We start from the raw sequence: 17,188 nt of genomic DNA, 5'->3' as shown, positions 1-17,188 counted from the left end.
ATTGAGGGAAGCGGCGTCAGTGGCACAGCCAGCTGGACTTCCCTGACGCAGTACCAGCTGCTTTGAGCACTCCAAAGAAGGCTTGGGGAAGTCATATGACAATCGCAGATGCTTTCTGCTCAAGTGCAACTTCAAGCTCCTGAAGACACAGCCACAGCTACAATCGATCCGTCTGTGACAGACTTTATGCCACTCGGCAGCACCTCACCAAACTCTAGGGAATCCTGCAGCCTCACCAGGGAAGGAGCACTTCCTCGGGTGACCCAGCAGAAGGCCTGTGACTGGTGCAAACACTCTTTTGTTTGCACAGGAGGGCTGCTGTGATTGGTCCGACTGTAGTCCCTCATTTGCATGAGGGCCTGTGTCACAACTGGCACAAATACTGTTCTTTCCATCCGGGGGTTGCTGCGATTGGTACAAATGCCCTCTCCTGGGCTATCTAAGCAGGCTTTTTGGCTCGCTTCACGAGCAGGCTGGGAGATAGCTTCCTAAGTGCCTTCCCCGAAGATGCAAATTTAGGCTTAATGAAATGCGTTTGTTAAGTGGTCTTGTTTGCTTTTTAATGGAGTTGGCTGAGCTAAGAGCAGGAAGAAAGAAGTGACAGAATCAGGGACAGCAGAGTGGTTGGTAACCAACAGGCCCAGAGCAGTGACATTTCCTTGGACAACTACATAAGGGGTATAGAGCTATGACGCCAATAACAGCAGCAGCAACAATAGGTTCCCGACACACAGGCCCGGGAGCTGCGACGCCAGCCGCTGCCAGGGGCTGGGGGATTATGACTCTTTAGGGCGATCAATGTAAGGCCTGTGACACTTGCAGAGCTAAGGGTTTATGTCCTCGGCCTGCACAAGAGCTGTTAACGTTTGTCACCCTGGGGACAAGGGGCTTCGGCACCCACACAGGAACTATACAACACTAGAGGGTTTCACAGCTGCTCCCACCTGTCTGCTTCTGCGCTCCAGTGCTGAAGCCTGCTGCAGCTGCCCAAGACCAGCACCAGGAGAGTTTCCTGCCTGCCCACAATTTCCTTGCAGGGAGAGCAAAGAGCCTCCATCAGATGCCTCCAGAGCAGGCACCTGAGTTCTCTACACAGGCCTGGGGATGGTCCTGAGATGGTGTTGCCCTTCTTCCCCAGAACAGGCTGAGGGCTTCTCTTCCCACACATGACACCTCTGGCCAGAGCCTCCACCCCTGCTGGCTTGGTGCGGATATGCCATGGAGTTCTTCATGCCATGCACAGCCCAGGCTTTGCCCCACTGAATTTCCTGTGCAATGCCTGCCTCACCCGTGCAGCGTGCCCAAAGATAAGAACGGAATTGGTCCATTTTCAGTATTCAGTGTGCGCAGAGTTCATCAAAGCCTCGTAGATAGGCAGCAGGCTCGAGGCCCCCCTCTCCCCTGGCTGGTGGTTGGTGCCTGCTTGTCTCGGAACCCTCGTAATTTGAAGGCTGCAGCCAGTACTAGGCACTGAGCCCACCACCAGGAAAGGGAGAGATCTAAAGCCCCCAGAACATTCATTAGATAAGGCTTTGTGTCCGGAGCCAACAGGATGAGTAACTTGGGAAGAGGGTTATGCTAGAGCAGCCTGAAGACTGTGACTCCCTGGAGCGCTAGCCTATGGGAAAAGAGAACAGGAATTTCTCACGATCGGGGATTTAAAAATATCAATCTTGAGCAAAATCCGTGCCTATCATTTTTTCCCCCTGAATGCCAGTCTCCCTTTCTACAGAGTTTAAAACTTTCATTTTCTCGCCGCGTGGTGGCGCACGCCTTTAATCCTAGCACTCAGGCGGTGGAGGCAGTCGGGTCTCTGTGAGTTTCCAGACCTACCTGGTCTACAGAGAGAGTTCCAGAACAGCCAGGGCTACAACAACAACAAAACAAAAACCTTTCACTTTCTCAAGTCTCAGATTTGTAATTGCAGAATGAAGGTCTTGTTTCCCACAGACGTAAATAAGAGAGTTATAATAGGAAATATAATTTATTTCCTTTTACAAAATTCCAGCTATACAAGGTTAGTACAGATTCCAAGGAAACAATATAACAAAAATATTTTTTTTCTGACCAATCCATTTTAGAGTTTTTTATACAAAGAAGGATAGAAACAAAACTTAATAGGTAGTCGTGGGTCGATACATTACTAAAATGACATCTTTGATGAAAAAGAATGAGCAGTGTTGACTGTGCACCATTCTGAGAGCGACAGTCCCGAGGGAGTGTCTTATTACCCAGCGCACAGGCCGCAGAGCACACACCTGAAGGGCTCACTCACCAGCTGTCCTGCCTGGGCTGCAGGTCTGTGAAAGCCTGGAAAGCCTGCAGCAGGGTGTGAACACGGGAGTGGCCCCTGTGCCTTAGGGGACCTGATGAGTTAGGGGCTGGAATAAATGGTTTTAAAATTTGGATCTTATGGGGGACGGTCTGCACACCACCTCAGGCGTCGGCTGTTTCAACCCAGGAGTGCTGCGTGTCTCTCCCGCGTAGGACGACAGTCTGCCGACTGAATTTAGACTGGGCGGTAGGGACTTGCCCTAATTTCAATTAGAGCTGTATTAAATGGCTCACAGGCTTCCTGAACACGGGGCAGAGCTGTGCCTCCCTCAGCCTAAAGGCACAGGCGACTTCACTGTGGCTGTGTGATCATCAGGGACAGGCGGACCACCCTGTGCGGCTTGCAAGGGTCCCGCTCTATGACCTTCCTTGCTCACTCGTCACAACTTCCAGGCCCGTTAGAAACAGCAGGAGGGAAAATGCTTGTTCTTTTTTTTTTTTTTTTTTGCAAAAGTACTCCATCTTAAAAACAAACAAACAAAACCCTTCATCGAAGTCCCATTACTGACACCTTTTAAAGGGATGCCCATTGAGCATGCAGTTTTTATCTCCTCCGCCTCTCATGCTTTTTATCAAGCATCACCCCATGTCCTTTGTGGAACAAAGTGTATAAAGAAAGAAACCTGTAAACTGGTTTTGCACCTGTCTGGTAGGAGATAGCCATACCTGGACACTCCAAGGGTTGCAGCTACCTCCCAACTACATGGCCACACCTGGTGTGAGCAGATCTTGTTGAGAACTCTGAAAAGGCCCATAGGAGCTCCGTGGACTCTGCTGGGACTACCCTCCCGTCTCATAGTCCCTAGGAGCTGGCTTCACAGAGACTCTAGCTAGGGTAGGGAATCATTGTACCCTGTAGCTCCATGTACCGTCAATATTGGCTGGGCTTGAAAAACCAAAACCAAGGCATCTATCTCCTCAGGACCCCAGGATATGGGAGATGACCCCAGGATGGAACACTGGACACAAGGGGGCAGTGCCCTGTGTTCAGGAAATTCAAACATCCCCTGTAACTTCAGCAAAAGCCCTGCCTCCTACAGAGGGAGCCCTGAGCTCAATGCCCGAAACCCTTGTGCTTCCGGCTTGATCAGGGGCTCAGGTTCCAGTGCTACGACCCATTTGTCCACTCAGGCGTCCCTGAGCTGGGGTGGGGACACCCATAGTCAGCCGCATCAGGAAAAGGACAGGACATTCTTGTTGTGGATATTTGAGCTAGAAAACAAAGGAAGTCCCAGAGGATAGAGAGCCCGCTCCAGAGCGGGGAGAGCATTTTAGGGAATTTCTCAGTTGTGGAGAAAGCAAAGGGCCAGTCTCCAAGGAGCAGAAACCTAGGAAATCACCACCCGAAGGAGAGCAAAGGGATGCTGACCACCACTTCAGCTCTTCTGCAGTTCTGTGGGGTGTGGGGCATCCCGACAAGTCAGGTGTCGTGACGACCAGAGCGTGAAGAGGTGCAGACTGCTCAGATGTGTTACACAGACCCAGGCACCGGGCCGTCTGGAACCCGTAAGCTGTTCATGGAAACGATCCTGAGCCATGTTGCAATGGCTGACGGTCACCTTCGTCGTACGCCTCAGGACAGCAGCTTCTCCAGATGGAGATGCAGTCAGCAGCCAAACACTGCAATCCCATGCAGCTCGTGCAGTGGGAGGGTTGCCTCATGAGTCCTGCTAGGGACAATAGAAGTGGCCACCCAGTTCTAAACAAAAGCGTGCTTGGAGTTGTGTGCCTCAAATCAACACCGAGCCCGCCTCCTGTGGCTCCTTGGGGTCGCCTCTCCTGATGTCTGCTGAAGGGATAAGCCAGTCCGTGACCCCAAGGTTCTGCCTGCTGTGATCAGTGAGACCCTGGTACCGGCTTAGAAGTGGGACACGGCTTGGCAAGCCTTGCACTTCCCACGTATGTAAGGGTCAGGTCACAGGTCATAGGTCACAGGCACTGACTTTGGGTAGTAGGCAGGGGCATGGCGGGGAAGCTCTGGGGAGCAGAGGACCAGTGGGCAGCCCACGGCTCTGATCCCTCCTCTGTCAAGACAGGAGTGAGGTCTCTGTGTCCTCCACGTCACAGTGCCGGTCAGATGTCACAAGATGTGGGCCACAGCCAGCAGCCTTGGATAGCTAACACCTCCCTCATTTGAAGAAGCCTGGCTTCAAATATGGGAAGCACCACCCACATGCATCCCCAGGACTAGTTCATGTCAAGTGAGAGGAAATGAGAGACACTAATGTCTACATTTTCTCTTTAGGGGATGCTCAAAGTCATGTTCATTCGGAGACAAGCATGTTGGCTCCAAGTGAGTCCTCACTTTGGGGGCTCAAAAGTATCACTCGCCCTGAGGACTCTGGGCCTAAAGGACAGATCAAAGGCTTTCTGGTCACGGAAGCTCTGGGCACGGTATTTTGCAAACTGCACCGACCTGCGATGCCTATGGTCTGAGAGGTCCTTTTCTGCCCTAGGAGCATCTGGGGGCCCATCCTGGGCAAGGGTTTGGAAGAGCGGGTGGCCCCCAGTATTCGAGGTGAGCCAGGGAGAGTCATCTGCTCTGTCAAGGGAGCAGGCTGTGGTCCTGCTACTAGCCAGGGACTGGCCTTCTTGGGGCAGGTGCGGGGCACCTGGGCTTTGCTGATGGCCAGGAGTGGGGCCCAGACTGGGAGGCTCCTCACGTGTGCCAGCAGTCAGTTCCTCTTCAGGTGTGCTGTCAGGCTGTCCCCAGGCCTGAGGTACTGGCTGGCTGGCCTGTGCCTGACTCTGGGTCCGTTTCTGCATAGCCAAGTCACGAGGCTTCTTAGGGTTCCCTGGGGTGGCTAGGTTCTCATCATCCTGAAGGTTGTCTCCTTGAGCTGGGCTCCTTTCCTGCGTGCCCAGTGGCCTCAGGGGATGCTCCTGATCCCTGTCCCTGTGCCAGCAGGGATTCTCTTCCACTGGCATCTTTTCGGGCTCTGCCACACACAGATCATCCGACTGTCCAGTCTGGTGTAATCTTGCATGCCCTGTACCAGTTTCCTCTGGTTCAAGGTGACCCTGCGGCCGGCCCATGTCCCCCTGTGTTGGTAGACTCTCTCTGGCTTCACTCCCTAAGCTTTTTGTCTGAGGGGGGGCAGACCTATGCTCTGCCTTCTGGGTGGACACAGGAGGCTCTGGACCATAGGCCGGCTCCACCTGCCTGGTCTCTCCCTTTGCGGCTGGCCTCAGAGGATATGTAGAGGAATGTGGTGCACCAGAGAAGTGTTGTTCTCTCTCAGGATGCTTTCCGTCCAGTGCCTGTAGGCCCACAGAGGGCGGTGGTGAGTGGCCCAGATGCTCTGCTGGGTTCTTTTGTGGCCTTGGGGATGATGTGCTTTGCAAGGCCGTCAATTTGTTCTCGGTACCCCAACTGCTTTTTCTCAGCGCTGGCTCACTTGAAACACACGGTGGAGACTTAACAGGCACCGGGCAAGAATCTGCAGCTTCCCCCGGCTCAGCAGCCGGGGCTGCCGACATTAGGACGTGGGTCTGCACCGTGTCTTCTGAGATGCTTCCTTCAGTGGCTCTGCACTCCTCCTTCGAGGACCTGCTCAACACCAAAGGGTGGCTGCCGGCGTTTGGTGCTACCTTGTCTCTGTAGTCCTGGATACTACCTGACCATGGTGTTGTCTTGTGTTCAGGCCCATGTTCACCATCCTGGCCATCACCGACTGGTGCTGACCTCTTGTGTCCAGTGTCTTGGGTACCACCTGCTTGTGGCATTATCTTGTATTTAGCATCCTGGGTACCGCCTGGCTGCGATGTTGCCTTTTGTCTAGGGGTGTGGGTACCACCTGTCCATATGGTTGTTTTGTGTTCAGCATCTTGGGTATCACCCGTCTGTGACACCGCCTTGTGTTCAGGGTCCTGGGCACCGTGTGGCGTTATCTTGTGTTCATTATCCTGGGTACCATCTGGCCATGGTGTCACCTGTTTCGTGTCTTGGGTTCTATCTTGCTGTGGTGCTGTCTTGTGCTCGGCATTCTGGGTACCACTGGGTCCCAGTGCTAGCTTGGGCTCTTGGGAAGTACCTAGACCTGGTGTCATCGTGGGTTCAACATCCGGGGAAACAGGTGGCTGTAGAGTCAGCTTGTGTAGATTGTTCTGGGTGTCCCTTGCCCATGACATCTGCTTGTGTTTGACATCTTGGGCACCGCTTGTCTGGGGCGTTTTCTTGTGTTCAGCATCCTTGGAACCACCCTTATGTGGCGTTATCTTGGGTTCGGCGTCCTGAGCACCAGATGGCCGTGCCGTTATCCTGCATTCAGGGCTCTGGGTGCTACTTGGCTGCGGCATTGTGAGACCAGTGATGGTCCCTCTAGCTGTCGCCTCCCCAGAGACTCCGATGCTTGCAGTAGGCTGTTCACCGAATGTGGACTGGCTGTCGTTGCCCAAATCATGGCTGACGCTTTCCTGAGCCATGCTTGGGGGTGGAGCCGACTCGTTCAGGGGCTCTTTGCACTCTTCCTGCCCAAACTGGGTGATTTTGCCCGACGCTATAGAACCCCCAGGCCTTACGCAGCCCTGGGGTGGCACCTGCACTGTGGGGGATACCCCTTGCTGGAGGCCAGTGGCCGAGCTGGTGCCCACTCCTGCATAGCTTCTCCCAACAGTGGGATGACTTGAGGTGCCATTGCCAGCTGGAGGGGCCTCACTGGATTCTGGACACAGATGCCTTTCCCAGGTGAGGTCAGAGATACACTCTTCCGAAGTTCCACTGCAATTCCTGAGGTCACGTGAGTCCTCGGGGCTGTGCTGCTTTTTCTCTGTTCCACCAGGAAACGTTTTTGAAAGGATTGGAATTGGGAACATCTGTGAGGCATCACCAACCACATGGGTGTCATCTCTTCCGTCTTCCTGGAGTCCACCTTCTGCTGCAGGCAGGAGACTCACTGGCATCCCCTGGGGTTTACTCAGTGCTGTGGGGGTTTGGTAACCCCTCCTATCCTCAGTCCCAGTGGAAAACGCGGCTTGTTTATTTTCAGTCCCATCCTCTCGTCTCAGAACTTGAGAACAATCGTCTTCACGACTTGTGGCGTGTTGCAGAAGCCCGGGAAAGGCTGGCATTTCGTGAACAATAGGAAGCTGTACTGTTATCTGTGGAGGCCTGATGGCGGGCTGCGTTCGCCGCTCAGCCTGGACTGCTAAAGGGGCTGGGAGGGGGATCTGAGCCACTGCCTCCTGTTCCGGAAGGTGCCTCTGGATGGCAAAGAAGGGCTCTCTTTCTGGGCCTGAAGGTGTCCTTTCTGCCTCATCCTCAGAGCTGCACACAGTCATGGTGATTTCAGGGGCCTCTCTTGTGCCATCCTTCACTTCCTGGGTGTCAGGTGCCACCTCCTGTGTGTTGGGCTCTGTTCTTCTGTCCTTCCTGACTACCCCAGTATCTCTGGGGCTGTCCAGTCCAAGTGGGGACAACACCGATGCATGGCCAGACAGGTCTTGGCCTTTGGTAGACATGCCCGAGAAACCCACGTTCATAGCCACGTGACTGCCCACAGGAGCTGCGGCCTGGGACACCGAGGACTTGAGTTGTTCCTTGCGCTCCTCATTCATGAGTTCTTTGGATTCGTTTCCTCCGGGTTCCAGGCTTTCTGAGCTGGAGGACATGATGGTTTCTCCAAGGGGCCAGCGTCTGGACTCTGAGTGACTAAGCTTTGCGCAATGGGACAGCCAGCTCTGGGGGCCGCAGACAATGGTGGCGATACTGAGGGCTGGCAGAGGCTCGGCTGTGCAGGCCAGGAACCGGGCAGGGGGAGTTCTGGTGCAGCTGGTAGCCATGGTGGCCACGTGGAGCACTCGCACTTGTGGCCTGTGCACTTTTTTCTTCTGCAGGCTCTTGCTCTTCCGTCCTTCCCTGTGCAGGGGCAGCACACCAGCCTCCGAGTGCAGACAACCGCTCTGTTCAAATCTTTCTCTCAGCTTGGAGAGGATGGAGCTCCGGCCCACGATTCGCGGCAGGAGGCCCCTGGCAGCGCCAGGCCGCTGGGCAGGGGGTTTCTCTCGCGCCTCTTTCTCCTTAGCTTCCTTCTCTTCTGCAGCCAAGAACTTCTTTAGGATGTTTTTCACGGTGCTCTTCCCACTCGCAGGGCTCCACCGGGGCTTCTCACTGCTTGGGGTCCTCTGGCTGGCACCGTTGGCTCCTTCCTTGGTCTTTTCTAGGAGCTTGTTGATAGTGGCATTTACAAAACTCCTGCCCGGCCCTTGCTTGTCCTTGGAGATCAGCCGGCCCACTTCCCGGGTCTTCTTGAGGTGGGGATCCCGGCCTGTGCCCATGAACTTAGCCTGTAGAAGCTGGAACCGTGTGGGTCTCCGGCCCGCCTCCTGGAGCTGGGGTGGGCGGTTGACCCTGGTTGCTCTGTTTTCTGCCTTCTGGGGCCCGTCCGCACAGTCCAAGACGTAAAGCAGGAGGCTGTTGAGGATGGTGCGGGCTGCCTCGTTGCATGTCCTGCTGATCTTCTTCTTGAGTGTCTGCGCATCAATGGCCATCTTCTCACGGGAGATCTGGCTGTTCCTGGAGCTGGAGGAAAGCAAACAAAACAACAACGACAGAAAAAAAAAAACAAACAAAAAAAACAGAAAACCACAATGTCACATGTTTTATTGTCATTTTCATAAGGTTACTCTTATCCTGGTTAGTTTTATGTCAGCTTGAGACATCTGATTGGAGGGAACCTCAATTAGAGAACATGGGCTGTAGGCTGGCAAATCTACGGAGCGTTTTCTTTTCTTTTCTTTTTTTTTAAATTAATTAATTCCTTTATTGTGCATTGGTGTTTTGCGTGTGTAAGGGTGTCAGTTCCCTGGAACTGGAGTTACAGACCGTTGTGAGCTGCCATGTGGGTGCTGGGAACTGAACCCGGGTCCTCTGGAAGAACAGTCAGTGCTCTTAACCACTGGGCCATCTCTCCAGCCCGAGCATTTTCTTAATGAGTGATCGATAGGGGGGGAGGGCCCAGCCCATTGTGGGTGGTGCTGCCCCTGGGCTGGGGGTCCTGGGTTCTATAAAAAAAACAAAAAAGCAGGCTGGGCAAGGCATGAGGAGCAGCACCAGTAGGAGCACCACCCTACTGGTGAGCACCACCCTACTGGTGAGCACCACCCTACCTACTGGTGAGCACCACCTACTGGTGAGCACCACCTACTGGTGAGCACCACCCTACCTACTGGTGAGCACCACCCTACCTACTGGTGAGCACCACCTACTGGTGAGCACCACCCTACTGGTGAGCACCACCTACTGGTGAGCACCACCCTACTGGTGAGCACCACCCTACTGGTGAGCACCACCTACTGGTGAGCACCACCTACTGGTGAGCACCACCCTACCTACTGGTGAGCACCACCCTACCTACTGGTGAGCACCACCCTACCTACTGGTGAGCACCACCCTACCTACTGGTGAGCATCACCCTACTGGTGAGCATCACCCTACTGGTGAGCATCACCCTACTGGTGAGCACCACCCACTGATGAGCAGCTCCCCTCCATGGCCTGTGCATCAGCTTCCGCCTCCAGGTTCCTGCCCTGGTTGAGTGCCTGTCCTGACTTCCTCTGATCTCGAGCAGCGATGGGAACGCGTAAGTCAAACAAACCCTTTCCTTCCCAGGTTGCTTTTGGTCATGGTGTTCCACTACAGCCGTTGTCACCCTGACTAAGACAGTGTCACAGCCCCTGGAGCGCCCCTGGGGCTGGTTCTCCGGAGTCAGGACCTACGGGGCCTTCCTGAGCACTGGTGCTGTTCCTGAGCACTGCCAGGGATAGGGAGGTCTCTCCGTGCCAGAGACCAGCGTGCACGCAGAGGGCTGACGTATAAATAAGGGTATTAAACAAGAGCTGCGTGGTGAGCATGCCCAAAGCCTTGGCAGGGCGTGAGTAAGCACGCACACACGCACGCAGCAATGACCACGGTGTAAAAATAACTAACCTAAGCAGCAGCTGTGCCATCCGCCACCAAGAACGCCATTGTTCTGAGTAATCAGGACATGGAGGCCAATCCTGCCCACCAGGAAGAGGCTGCTCCTGTGTCCTTGCAAGAGGAAACCAATCCTGGGGCGGCCACTCCCTCGGGCCCCCCTCCGAGTGGGAAGACACACCATTTTCAGAGTTGAGGAGCCAGCAGGCTCGGAGCTCAGGCTTGGCCCTGTGACACCTGGTTGTCACAGTCTCCTGCTGCCTGACCTGTCTCCCATCCAGATGGCCTGTGGACACCTCTCTCCAGACTCATCTGGTCACCCGTGGAAGCTGCCCTGGGTGGAGAGACACCTCCTTTCACCCGAGGGGCCTCACCAGCCTCAGATGGCATCAGCAGAGTGATTCTGGGGTGGGGGGGGGGGAGGAGGCTTCCAGCAAAGTCACCTGTGCAGCTGCAGAGGGAACGGGGTGGGGGTGGGGCTGGCTAGGTGCCGTCTCTGCTGGGCTTGAGGGAGTCTGTGCGCAGCTGAATGGATGTGAGGGGTCCCAGATTTCCCGCCTCTGAGGTAAGACAGTGTTGTCTTGGAAGTGGGTTGGTTTTGGTTGGGGTGGCTTCTTTTTGGTTTTTCCTTTCCCAGGGCATCTTGGAACTGGTGGCCATTAACTGCTACATCTTGGGGTTGGCCTTCGGCAGCTGCCTAGGCACGAGCTTCTGTCTGGATATCTTGGGTCTCACAGGCACATTGCATGCCTGTGAACTAAGCCCTTACACCCCAAACTCTTCCTTCTGCTAACTGTGCCCCTTGGGCACACAGGAGCTTTCCTGGCCCACACCCCCTACAGCCACAGGGCCCCACAGCTTTATGCCGGTCCCTGGCCCCAGGAAACATTCCCCGCCCCTCTTGCAGGCTTTCCTGCCTCACACACACACAGCTGAACCTGACAGCCAACAGTGTCCATGCTCTTGATGGCCACGGGCCACAGGACCAGAATCCTCCCGTGCCAGCCACTCCAGTAGCCTCTGCTCTCCTTGTATATTCTTTGTGCTGCCCAGGGCACCACACCATCTCCGGTCCACACCGCCCTAGGTGGCGGATAGTTGCCCTTCCTATGTTGTTCTTGTTGCCACCATCCTGTGTGGGTCTGGTCTCAGGATGTGCCCACTGAGTCCATCCTGAATGCCAACGCATAGGATCTCAAGTGGGGCTTGGGACCCAGCGCAGGCTGAATTCACACACCTGTAATTATAAATGCCACACCCTCCAGCAGGGTCTGGTCTTCACTGCAGTCTCCAAGAAGAGCTTGGCAATTATCACTACCAGCTCCAATTAGGTGTCCCACACTGGGCCACAAGAGTCTGCCCCCCCCCCATGTGCATTCCCAGGGCCCACTGAGCCTGTGGAGACAGGAGGGTCTTGCTCCCCAGGCCTGGGATATGGATAGACTCACCGGGCTCTGGCGCTATGAGGAGGCTCAAAGGACCTGTGTACTTCTTGGAGCTTTGTGGTCACCCAGCTTGTGAGGCCAGCTAAGCTATTTCAACTGTCTTAACGACTTCTCAGGTGAGTCATTAGGGGACTGAAATAACCGTACTGATGACATGTAGCGAAGATATTCTGACCGACTGACTAAAAGGCCACGAGCCCAACCTGAGGACACTAAGTATCATTCCCAAGTTCCTCTCTGAGGGCTCCCTGAGCCCAAGGTCTAAACGGAGAAATGAGAAACCCAGCTGGCATTAACTGTCCAGCTTCTCCCACCACAGAAGGGACAGCCTAGCCTCTCCAGATGCCCCAGGCCGGGGTTCCACACTGCCTTCTGCTCTGGGGAGTGTGTAAGCAGTGTACATTAAGGGAGGCCTGCTGAGTGTCCTTAGATCAAGGGTGTTAGTGTGTCTAAGCCCAGCTTGGCTGTCCGAGCCAAAGCTGTGATGCATCATGTTTCAGCTCACAGTCGGTTAGAAGTTAGCACAGTGCCAAGGTGTTGCCCAGCAGCTCGCCACCTGCCCATCACCAGGGACCAACACTTGAGGCCACTTGCGGCCTCCAGTCTGACTTCTTGGGCAGACACGCAAAGGGGATTTAGCTAACAGCCCCAGATGGAGTCTCAGAACGTTCCCTAGAGCTCCCATGATCATCGCAGATGTTTTCGGTTGGGGCAGACGCTTTCCTAAGCGTTATGGGCCAGGATTAGCAGATTAGGAGAGGGACTTAAGTTCTTTTCTGGTGGGCCACACCTGGCCCTGTCACACTGTGGCCCTACAGCAAGAGGGGGTGTCTGCACTGTAAATAAGGAGTAAAGGGGGATTTCACAGCTCACTCCAGTGAGTCAAAATTGTGTTTAACAATCATTATTAACTGCCAGGCGGTGGTGGCACACGCCTTTAATTTGGGAGGCAGAGCCAGGCGGATCTCTGTGAGTTCGAGGCCAGCCTGGACTACAGATTGAGTTCCAGGACAGGCTCCAAAACTACACAGAGAAACCCTGTCTCAAAAAAAAAAAATTATTAACTAAAAATTCCTCCTTCTGGTGGATCTTTGCTAAGTGTCCCGCAGGCCATGCTGTGGCTGTGAGTGAGCTTCTGGCCTCTTCCCAGCTGCCTCCCCTGATCTCCAGGCCCAGTCCTTCAAGTTCTTCCAACACCTGGCAGGCTCAAGATGAAGGAGTAAGCCTCAGGAAATGGAATTCTGGCCAGGTCTCACCTTGAGATCTTTGCCTTAGTTCATCGGCCTGAGGCATTCTGTCCTTGAAAGAGCTAATGCCAGGCCCTCGGGACGTGGCTTCATTGTTCCCTCTTCAGGGCAATTGCCAACGTAGCCCATGGCTGCTTCCTAGCACATCATCAGGGGTAGCCAGTCACCTTGTGACCACTTGGAGTTCCTAGTGTAATTTTAAGAGCCATTCTATTTCTGCCCTCAACCCTCCACTGCAAGGAAGGCTTCACATGGGTGGGAAGTGTGTTTTCTTTTGCACGTCCCTCCAGCACTCACTCACACACTTCCCAGCACGAGGGCCAGCCTCGGCAGAAGCCTGTGGATGGAGTGGGGAGGCCCCTGTAGATACCTGGCTCATCCGGCTCTGTGAGAGCTGCTGGCGGCGTGTGGGCCAGCCCCTCCTACCCCTCTGCCCTCCTTGCTCTAGTGCTGGCCCCACAGATCTGTTTCCACCCCGGCAGCATAGCCCCCTCTCCACTGGCATGTGGCTGCTCACTCTCCACATCCCTCGTCAGGGCCCCTTTCAAGGTTCCTTTCTTAGCGGTGAGTCCTACGCCGCAATCTTATGGAGACCTCTCTGTGCTCTGTTTCCTGAGGCCCAAGCATCTCTTGTGGTCTCTTCCCACCCACTTCAGTTCTTCTGAGAGGCTGGCCCATTCTGGCCTAATCTATGCCAGAACATTCCAGAATCCTCACACTCACACTGAAGCACCAGGATAGCTTGTGGGGGCCGTACGCTGCTCGCGTGAGACACTCTTTGCTCAGCTGCAGTGTGCAGACATGACTACGCCCATTCCCATGTCTCTTAGGTGCTTGGATGAGCTCTAGAGCCTGGCCCAGGACGGAACAGAATCTTCCCCTCCATGGCCAACACAAACAGGGGGCCCATAAACCTTCTTAATTTAGGCATCGGCGGTGGCGGTGGCGGCGGGCAGGCAAGGTCATTTAGGACAGGGAACTGGACAATCGTCTCAGGACACACCCAGGCTGCTCAGCCCTGAGGAATGCCACCATCACGGCTCGTACTGAAGAAAGAGGACAGGGTAAGCCCTGCCCACCCCCATCTGAGCACATGTAGTCCTGGGTCAGTCCAGTTCCTCATCAGCTATGGTCAGTAGGGCCTCCCTGACTGCGCCATGGTCGGCGGCTACGCCAGGGTTGTGGGGGGGCCCTGCTCTGCTCTGAGCATCCTCTGGCAGACAGTGCTCCTCGGCCTCAGTTCCCTTGCAGGAGAAGTGGGCTCTCAAATAAACTCTGGGGCCCAGCATGGCTGCCAAGTACCTACCAGAGAGACCCAGTTCTTAGCCTGGTAGGACGCCACATCCTGAACCATACTGCTCCTGCAGGACCCGCAGGGGCCACGGCAAATTGTAATTTATAAAATATGTTGAGGTCTCTACCCGTGGGCCCGCATCATGCTGCCATTTCTTACCCCCCTCGGAACAAGCTGCGGGCCCACTGTCTCCACCTGCCTCCAGGGGTCCCTGCAGTCAGTCACTCCCTCTGTAGTGACTGAAGCGGCCTCGCAAGTCACGGTACCAACCTGTCCACTTGCCTGTCCCTTGTCTCTTCAGCACAGAACATCCATATCAGGATGCTGTCCCCAACAAGGGGACATGTCTCCATCTGGGCATATCATCTATGGATGGCTCTTTCTGTCTCCTAGTTAGCTTCTGCTATTATTCGGCGTTATCTGAGGGAGTCTCAACTGTGGGCATTGCCTCCATCAGACTGATTAACAATTGATGTAGGAGGGACCAGGCCATGGTAGGAGGTGCCACCCTTGGGCAGGTGGTCCTGGTTGTATAGGATGCTCGCTGAGCAGGACCCAGTGAGCAAATCAGTAAGCTGCCCTCCTCCATGCTCCTGCCTCCAAGTTCCTGCCATGACCTCCCTCAATAATGGACTGTGACGGTAAGTATCAGCAGAAACAAACCTTTTCCTCTAATTAGTTTTTGGTGATGGTGTTTATGACATTAACAGGAAAGCAAACCATAACAATAAACCACTCTTACATTCCTTACCCAGAAACTGAGGCCTGAGGGCCACAGCCTCTTCCTGCTCATCCCGCCCAGCACATGGTGGACAATCATTAAACGAGCTGACCGACCACCACGTTTTATTTTTATGGCTGTTCTTTCTGGGAGCCTTTCCTCAAAAGCCATGAATATCAGAGCATCAGGTCTCCCTTGCTCGGGGACAATGGCCTGTGCCTGTCATACTTCAACCCCTCCCGCAGCTCGTAGACAGAGTCCCAGCTGCCTCATCAGTCCCCACCAGGTCCTCATGGCCATGCTGGGAGGACACGGTGGCCATGAGAATAGGGACCCTCTGAGGCCACCCTCAAAATTTGGTCAGGAGCCCATTTGTGGTGGTGGCATCCAGCCACCCAGCTGTCGACAGTGTCCAAGTGGGGCACTGACATAGGGACTTTCTACAATGTGCACAGCCTGATCTACTTCCACAGACCAGTAACCATCTGTCTCAAGGGCCTGGTTCCTCAGCCAGTGACCAGTCCCTGTATGTAACTGCCAAGTTAGTAATATAAGAGAGACACAATCTAGGTTCATTATGACCTTTCTAAGTAAGATCGCACTTTGCTTTTTGGGTTTTCTTGAGGTGGAACCTACACAGGTCCTCATGTACACTAGGTATGCCCTCCACTACTCAACCCACTAAGACTGGTTTAAATAACGGGGCCTTTTAAAGTGGAGGCTCTGCTGGGCGGTGGTGGCCCACGCCTTTAATCCCAGCACTTGGGAGGCAGAGCCAGGCGGATCTCTATGAATTCGAGGCCAGCCTGGGCTACCAAGTGAGTTCCAGGAAAGGCACAAAGCTACACAGAGAAACCCTGTCTCGGAAAACAAAAAAAAAAAACAAAAAACAAAACAACAACAAAAACAAAAACCCACAAAAACAACAACAAAAAAATAAAGTGGAGGTTCTGAATATCTTACTAGTAGGTCTCATGTTAGGCTTACGAAGGATGAAAAACATATCTCTAAGAGAAAAAGCACTTTCCAAACAGCCCAGAAGACCCAGCGAGGGAGCCAGTGAGAGTGAGATGGCCCATGTCACTGTTCCAGGGTGAGCCATGGAGCCAGTGAGAGTGAGATGGCCCATGTCACTGTTCCAGGGTGAGCCATGGAGCCAGTGAGAGTGAGATGGCCCATGTCACTGTTCCAGGGTGAGCCATGGAGCCAGTGAGAGTGAGATGGCCCATGTCACTGTTCCAGGGTGAGCCATGGAGCCAGTGAGAGTGAGATGGCCCATGTCACTGTTCCAGGGTGAGCATGGAACCAGTGAGAGTGAGATGGCCCATGTCACTGTTCCAGGGTGAGCATGGAGCCAGTGAGAGTGAGATGGCCCATGTCACTGTTCCAGAGTGAGCCATGGAGCCAGTGAGAGTGAGATGGCCCATGTCACTGTTCCAGAGTGAGCCATGGAGCCAGTGAGAGTGTTGCCTGTAATTTGTAAGCTCCTGTAACGGTGACTACTGTCCAGGAGAGCTCTGTGGCAGTATCATGTTAACTTCTCCCTGTCATTTATATTACTGGGTGGCTATGGATGGAATTCTGAATCAGAATCGGAATGTCAGTACTATCCTGGAAATACACTTGTCTCAAGATTGATGGCTGGTTGTCTTGGCCATGATAGCCCTGATATTGTGCTTGGATTCAATATGTGTGGCTATAGGTGTGACAGAGGGGGTCTGGTCATTAGGCAGTGAGGGACAGAGGAGTGTCTGGTCATTAGGCAGTGAGGGACAGAGGGGGTCTGGTCATTAGGCTTTGACGGACAGAGGACAGCCGTCACCTGGGCTGACCCACACCTAAGAGTTGGGCACTTTTCAATGCCTCAAAATATAAGAAGGACTCAAGGGTTCGTGGAGAATTACCCTGCTACCAGCTGCTTCATGGTGCTGCTCTTCAGGACCTGTGGTGGGTGAAGGGCGGAGAGTAGACACAGGAGATTCAGAAAAAAAAAATGTGTGTGTCTCTATCTCTGTGTATCTATGTATCAGTGTGTTTCTGTAACTGTGTCTCTGTGTCTGTATCTGTGCATGTGTGTGTGGTGTGTGTGCATGTAGTAAGAAAGACAGAAAATAACATGCCCAACACGGCCCAATATCAGCAGTTGTCAAACCAGGTGGAAAGAATACAGGAATTGTCTACTGTTTCAACTGTTTTCCTTCTTTTCCTTCCTTCCTTCCTTCCTTCCTTCCT

General features: G+C 54.0%; 1 protein-coding gene across 1 annotated transcript in view; it reads right to left on the bottom strand.

The window, feature by feature from the left end:
- Window positions 1–1,964: 1,964 nt before the first annotated feature.
- Adprhl1 (ADP-ribosylhydrolase like 1) overlaps window positions 1,965–17,188 on the bottom strand; it is a 38,373-nt gene continuing 23,149 nt past the window's right edge. Inside the window, exon 8 of the mRNA XM_042262495.2 lies at window positions 1,965–8,854. Coding sequence (XP_042118429.2) covers window positions 4,636–8,854 — 4,219 coding nt within the window. The 3' untranslated portion in view covers window positions 1,965–4,635. The remainder of the gene's footprint in view (window positions 8,855–17,188) is intronic.

Source organism: Peromyscus maniculatus, chromosome 17 (assembly GCF_049852395.1).
Source record: "Peromyscus maniculatus bairdii isolate BWxNUB_F1_BW_parent chromosome 17, HU_Pman_BW_mat_3.1, whole genome shotgun sequence".
NCBI lineage: Eukaryota > Metazoa > Chordata > Mammalia > Rodentia > Cricetidae > Peromyscus > Peromyscus maniculatus.
Note: the sequence above shows the minus strand (reverse complement) of the source record. Positions and strands in the feature narration are given on the sequence as shown.